The 7,331-nt window shown below is 30.7% G+C and overlaps 1 protein-coding gene across 1 annotated transcript in view; it reads left to right on the top strand.

Annotated features, from left to right (window-relative positions):
* LOC105623033 (monocarboxylate transporter 4-like) overlaps positions 1 to 7,331 on the top strand; it is a 37,468-nt gene that overhangs the window by 22,495 nt on the left and 7,642 nt on the right. Inside the window, exons 5-6 of the mRNA XM_012204436.1 lie at positions 2,316 to 2,484; positions 3,238 to 3,402. Of these exons, the coding sequence (XP_012059826.1) occupies positions 2,316 to 2,484; positions 3,238 to 3,402 (334 nt within the window). The remainder of the gene's footprint in view (positions 1 to 2,315; positions 2,485 to 3,237; positions 3,403 to 7,331) is intronic.

Here is a 7,331-nt window from a genome sequence, read left to right as displayed (position 1 = left end):
TGTGTGTGTGCATTTTGCACTGCTGCACAAAAATGACGTAATGGACAAACAAATGTTTGAATTTAAACAATGAAATAAATAGAATCCTTAATAATAATTATGAATTGAATTATTTAAGCATTAAAGATTCAGCTTCGACCGTTATAGGTATTTAATTTCTAAATTCTTGGTTGTGTTCTCATATGTATGGTCTACGATAAAATTCTTAATAATAATATTAATATTTTTATTATAGAAAACATATAATTGTAATAAATAAATACAAATGTGTAGAAAACTTCAAGGGATAATTTATTAGTAATGCTGCTTATAAGCCTAAACTTAATATGGTAGTCTAATAAGCAAAAGCAGCTGTATTCAGAAATATAAAGAAATAAATATTGCAACTTCTGAATTTCGTAGTTACGAATTGAATGTTTTAAAAACAATTATAAATCTACAAAACAATTATAAATCTTATAACAAAAGAAAAAGTAGATAAAGCTGCAAATAAGAAATTAAAACCCTATTTTGTACTTTGACCAACTTAGATTTATTAATTTTTTTAATTTTTATTCATTATTTTTTATAAAACTTTTTTGTTCATGTTTTTTTCTTTGCATTTAGTTATTTTGTTTTTAATTCAATTTGACACATAAAAATAAATGAAAGAGATACTTTTTTTTGATATGACATTTTTCTAATAAATAATTAAATTTTTTTTGCGTTTTGTGTTTTATAATATGTAAATTTCTTTTTATATTAATATAGTAATAAAAATGTTTCAAAATCATAAAAATTTTCAATTCAATATTAACATTTTATGTGCAGAAAATAAAAATGACTAATATGTTTTTGGTTTCAAAATTTACTAAATCCTTTTTTCAATATATTTTATTTTAATAAATAAAAATTGTATTTTTGATGTCACATACGTTTTGTTAACTAAAACTGAATGTTTTTTAATTTTTCAAAAAAAGCTTTTATTAATAACCTGAATGACAAAAATTTTATAAGTTTTTTGTTCTCACCAAAAATGTTTCAAATCGATATAATGACTTTTATCATTGGGTAAATTATATTTATGTAATAATTATAATAATGTAATTATTATAATAATATTATAAATATAATAATTATAAATATAATAATATTATAATATTTATTCATATTATTATATTTTATAATATAAATTATATATATTTTGTTATTTATATATATATTTTGTTAATTATATATATATTTTTTGTTAATTATATATATATTTTATAATATAAATTTACTTATATAATTAATGAATAGTAACGAGAAATAATAATCATAATCTAATGTTTGAAAGAATGTAGTGATATGATTATTAAGAGATATCTTTATCTTGGAATAATTTTTTCAAGACCTTATCTAAAAAAATTATCTGAGATATTCGTATGAAAAATTCGTGGCCGAAATTTGAATCGTTGGAAAAAATATAGGAGACGAACGAATTTTCCTAAAAGACCTTCGTGGCCTCGGACGTGCAGTAAAAAAAATGTCGCAACAGCATTCGTGTCTTCGGCAATTTTTCTGCATCGAACCCGGATCCGATCAGTGTTCGCGAAACGCGGTTCCCGCAAATTGCGAATGCGAGGATGTATTGATAGAGGATGAAAAACACGTGAAAAATTATTTTCGCCCATCCGTGCGAATCTCGTTCATAGGCATGCAAGAAGAGGCAACATTTCGGTTTGCCAGCGTTTCCTCGTTAGCGCACACAAACGCGAAATCAATCAGCAAACGAACTCCATCCGTTGTTAGAGCGAGAAATCAGCCCAAATAAAATCTCGTCATGCTCCTTCAGAATTACCAAGAGGTTGCGATATAATTGGGTTCGCATTTAGAACCTTTCTGATTCTGCAATCGCACTCTAAGGATGAGAGCACAGTCTTCCATAACGCATAACGCATAATGCATGAGAAACTGAATCAAAGTCCTTCATTTCTTTCCTTTTCATGAAATAAAAGACTTGGATTGGTTTACGGAAAAAAAAATTAATTGGATGGTACAGCAAACCTATAACTTATTGCACGAATTCAACATTTATATAACTAAGAAGATTTTTGATGATTTAACAAATCACTAATATTATTCAGTTGCTGTTAACTTTGCTACTTTAACATAGAAAATTGACTGTCTGTATATTACGGCTGTAGATTTACTGAATCAATGAAGTTTTCAACTGTTCTTTTTTTTTCCCGTGTTGCCTTTTTTTATACTTTGTCCATTATGCGTTATGCAACGTGCTCTGTGCTTCAGCTTTATCAATCCACCAAAGTGACTGTTAAAGATAAATGTTTCAGTGTGGGCGGGGGCGTTGAGCGCTGCGATCTCCCGTGGTTCAGCACCGCTGGTTGTCGGTGCGTGTCGTCGTGGCAATACGAGGCTCACGGCGGTGATCGGTGGCCTTGTGCTGGCTCTGGCGTCGCTTTTCACCTCGTTTGCCGTTCAGATGCATCAAGTGCTCCTTAGGTGCGTAACGACGCAAATGCTACAGCTATTATCCGGGAAGAATCGCGCTGTGGACGCTGCATAAAAAAATAATCGATGGATAGAGACGAGAGCCAATTTTTTTTTATCTTTTATATATCTTTTATGTGAATGACGTTTAACCGCGAAAAAATTATCGCGACGGATGTTGCAGTAAAAATAATCGAAGGGTAAATGAGAGGATTTTTTTTTTTATTAAAAAAACTTTTATGCGAGGGATGAAATGCATGTTGAGTGAATTATTAAAGTTATTTTTATGTGAAAAGTAAGTAATTATTTATACAAGCGTTTATTATGCTTTAAATTTTTTTTTAGTCGCGAATTATGTAGTCAAATTAAAAGAGAAATTAAAAAGAATATTGTATTTTACGAAAAAAAAGACATCTGCGTTGTTTGACGTGCAATTTTAGTTGATATTAATATGAGTGTTGAAATGCATTCTGTGTGGATTATACGTAGCAAGAGCTGCATATTTCTACGATAATAGTTACTCGTTTAATTCTGCTTTTAAATAGCTTTTAAAACTGAAAAGTCGCGTAATAGCGTTTCTCCCATCATACTCAGAAAAGTCATGAAAAAATGATGAGAAGTCAATATTTGCGACTCTATATATATCCCAGCTGTTTCGTTTTCTTGGAAACATCAACGACTCGTTTTCCGTTAAAATATCGCCGTGACTTTCACGCGGCGTTCTGGTGCAAAAGTCATACGCTTTACCTTTACAAAATGCAACAGCTACGGCCTGGTGCTGGGCACGGGGGCTGGCCTTGTGAGGGAAACCGCCAGTCTGGTATTGGGCAATTACTTCAGAAAACGACGAGAATTCGTCGAGATGGTGGTGCAGGCTGGCACCGGCGTGGGAATAGTGCTCTTCAGCGTCGTCTACAAAGAAGCAGTCGGGTGAGTTATCGCACATATTACTTGGAAAACGCGCGGAAATGTATGCATTAGCCAATACCACCCTTAGGAATGTGCGCCCGTCCGACATTTCGCTCAAGTCCAGCAAAAAAGATTCAATTAACCTTCGGTCGCGTCATTTTTTCGCATGTGTGGGTGCACAATGCAAATTTTAATATAAAATCTCTCTGTTCTTTTTCATTGCGCGGGCAACGGAAACTAGTAAGTGAAGAAATAAAAAAATTGCGAAGGCATTATCTTTGAAATATCCGTTACTAGAGATACTCAAGTACATAAGAGATTAGACACTGTTTAGACAGACATTTTTTAATTTGTCTGCTGTCTTCAAGATGGTACCTAAGATAAAAGAAATAAATGCATAAAATATATAAATTTCTCGTTTATTTATGATCGTCTTAAGTGCAGTTTTAAGATATCATAGACAAATCACAAAATTGTATTAGCATCTTAAGAGATTACTTTAGACGGTCTTAAAGTAAGTAAGAACTTACTGAATACCAGTCATCTATCTTATTTCATCTTGCAGATCCTGAAAAATATGGCAGATTAAATATATAATGTCTAATCTTTTACTTAAACATTTTTATTCGCTACTGTGATTACTATGAACAAGCTTGTCGCATGATTGATTATCTGAATTAACTCTGATTATCTGAATAATCTAATTTACATTTGTGAAAAATGCTTGCAATTTATAGAAGAATAGATGACTAAGTATATATAGATAAAATTTATTCTATAAAAAATACATTGAAATTACACGAAATAATTAATAATTAATAAAATTTTTACATAAGATTAGAAAACAGTTTTTCAATGAGTTGCTGAAAATCAAAATTTTAAAAATTATATACATCATATTTATTTCACTCGGAAATTGAATCACTGAAAAATACGGGAAAAATGATTTTGCTGAAATATCTAAAAATTTAACTAGATACAAATCCCAAAATAATTTTGTTGGACTATTAAAATAATTATGTAGGAAACTCAAGCACGATGGGCAATGTTGCAAAAAATTTTTATACTCCAACGTCCTACATAATTATTTTGATAGTTCAACATAGTTATTTTCTGATTTGTGTCTAGCTTAATTTTTAAATATTTCAACAAAATTGTTCTTTTCGTGTAGCTGTATAAAAGAATAACACGATGCTACTTAAGAAATAATATTGTACTTTAACAAAAATTTAAGAAGAGTCAATAATCAAAATGTTCGATATTGAGATTTTATTTTAAGATTGGAACAATATTTTTGGATAAAAATCGCAAATCCCCTGTAAAAGTAAAAGTCCACGTACACATGTTACTTTTCGTAGAAGTGGTATTCGAAAACGATGAATTTCGCTGGTAGTTGCAACGATATTTGATGACAACGACTTCTGAAACAAATTGCGCACGAGAAGTCGAGCGGCCACGTGTAACATACGGACAAAACTGCTTTCAATGCGCGCCACCCTTTTATCGTAGATTTTCGCGCGACTACATGTCCCTTGACGTACGGACGTTGCGGCGCAACGACAGTTTCCGTGCACAAAAACAGAGAACAGATTCGACGTGGAATAATTGAACGTTCTATTCGGTTCAGCCCTTTATTCTCTCCCTCTGCGCGTCCCTCCCTTTCCGTTTATATCTTTCACCGATCGTCGAAATAGCTCGTTTGGAGTTTGCCATGGGCGTTCGTTAGTATCATTGATCTATTATTCACGAATGTTCAGCAAATTATTTTCAGTTGTATTCCCAAGTGTTCTTCAACGATCATGGATTTTATAGTGAGATTAAATCCAGCTTATTTTCAATGAAACCTGCGAAAATTATTATTTCTATTTGATTGATTGTCGTTCTGATATTAAGAGATCGTCCAATATAAAAAATTTAAGAGCGTAAAAAATTCAAGTAGCGGTTATAATCTTAAGGATTACATGACGAAATTTTATCTTTCAATTAATTTCAACACTTACTTTAATACTTCATAATAACTTTACGACTTCAGGCATAATTTTAAACGAACATTCAATTAACGTTTAATTTCTTTCAATCTGTAACGTGCGTTTGAAATTACGTCTAGAATTTTATTAAAGTCAGATGGAAATTAATTGAAGAGTAAAATTTTGTTATGTATTTTCTGTAAGCTGTAATCATCACATTTAAAGCTCTTAATTTTTAATCAATGTATAACATGATGTTAAAACATATTAGACTGATTTTTAGTTTTTGTTTCCATAAGTAAAAGGATTTCAAACAGTTTTATAACTGTGTAGCGGTGTTAAATTATATTTTATTATAAAAAAGAAATATGATCTTTTACTTAAAAATAAAAAATAATTCACGACGTAATTTTCATTTTGTTGAACTATTATGAGAAATTAAATTGTAGGGAATGTTGATTAAATTTTCTGTTGGCGACTAGGGAGAGATATTTACCGTGATTTAATTCTCGTGTATGTTAACCTGTATGTAGACAAAATACTGTGATGTTATACATGCGGGTTATTAAGCGTGCACTTAATTGCCATTGCTATGTGGCAGTTTCTGTTAGGTATAAAAGCATGTCTAATTAGAGATCGGACTTTTCTTGATCGATGAATATAATATCGTCAGGTTGTTGAAGTAACTTCCTAAATCGATATACGGGTTACTCGATAACTGGATAAGTTTGTCCAATAGAACAGTATACTGGATTAGTTTACAATATAAGTATAGAAGTATTTGAAACTATCTGTGGATAGTACATGATGAAAAGAAATTAGCATGGAAACAATAATTAATGTATAGTGTAATGCAGAAGCTTGTCATTATTGCTATTGCTCGACAACTTGCTCGATAAAAAATATTTCTTAAATAATAATATATATTTTTTAAATAATAATTTGTTTCAATTCAGTATTTTCAATGAGAAAAAAGAGAATTATACTAGAATTTTAATTAATCATCCTGAGGCTGCATTGCAAATTTTAATAATAAAATAATTTATGTTGCGTATAGGAAATTGAATAAAATGAATAGAATTTATAATAATTTGCTCTTTTATAATTTTATTTCAAACAAAAATGTTTTTTTCGATGGTCAGACGCGTTTGTTAATAAATTAATATTAGCATAAAACTAGCCGCGGATAATTTATACTTTATCTCGCGTGGGAAATCACTGCATTGCGGATGCGGTTTACCAGGCGAATTTCTTCTACGATTATGGTACTATAGTATTAGATTTGTTCCTTCAAATGGTATCTCTTCTACACACTTTCATACTTCTTTTTCTCTTCTCTTTCCAAAGCAGCAAATGGCACTTCTTTGTAAACTCGAAGGATAAAAGTTCAACCAAAGGAGAAATATCCATTAATTTGTAATGAAAAGTACATTAAAAGGATTGGTCTCAAACATTGTTCATGACAATTTAGTCATTATTTTTATTATCGATTCGTCAAACAGACCTGTCGAATTAAATTACATGTAATAAATCGTGGAAGTTTCTATACGTTATTTCATATTAACCGATTCATCATAATTGATTTAATAATATTTATTCAAACTAAGCGTTTACTCTTGTAAAGAATAACTATCAAGATAGACTTTATTTTTATGGAATTGCGTATCTTACCTTGAAAATCGATTCTTTTTACGTTATCATAAATTCCAGGACCATATTTTTGAAATATACGCTGGATATGTGATAAATTTTTCATCCTTCCCCATTATGTTGCATGAAAAGCCGCATGCAATGCATGGTTTAACTTTACCATATACAGAACGGTAGGGCTGGGGCGCGGTACACACTGTCAGGTAATGCGGTTCAAACAAAAAAAATTTGCAATCACATATATATAATTCCGTGATAACGACAAACTTGTCAAAACGCGAACGTGCTGCAATCCAGCTTTTTGCCGAATATAATTCGCTCTCTCTCTCTCTC

Source organism: Atta cephalotes (genome assembly GCF_000143395.1).
Source record: "Atta cephalotes unplaced genomic scaffold scaffold00052, whole genome shotgun sequence".
NCBI lineage: Eukaryota > Metazoa > Arthropoda > Insecta > Hymenoptera > Formicidae > Atta > Atta cephalotes.
The sequence above is the reverse complement of the archived record's forward strand: the minus strand, read 5'-3'. Positions and strand labels throughout refer to the sequence as shown.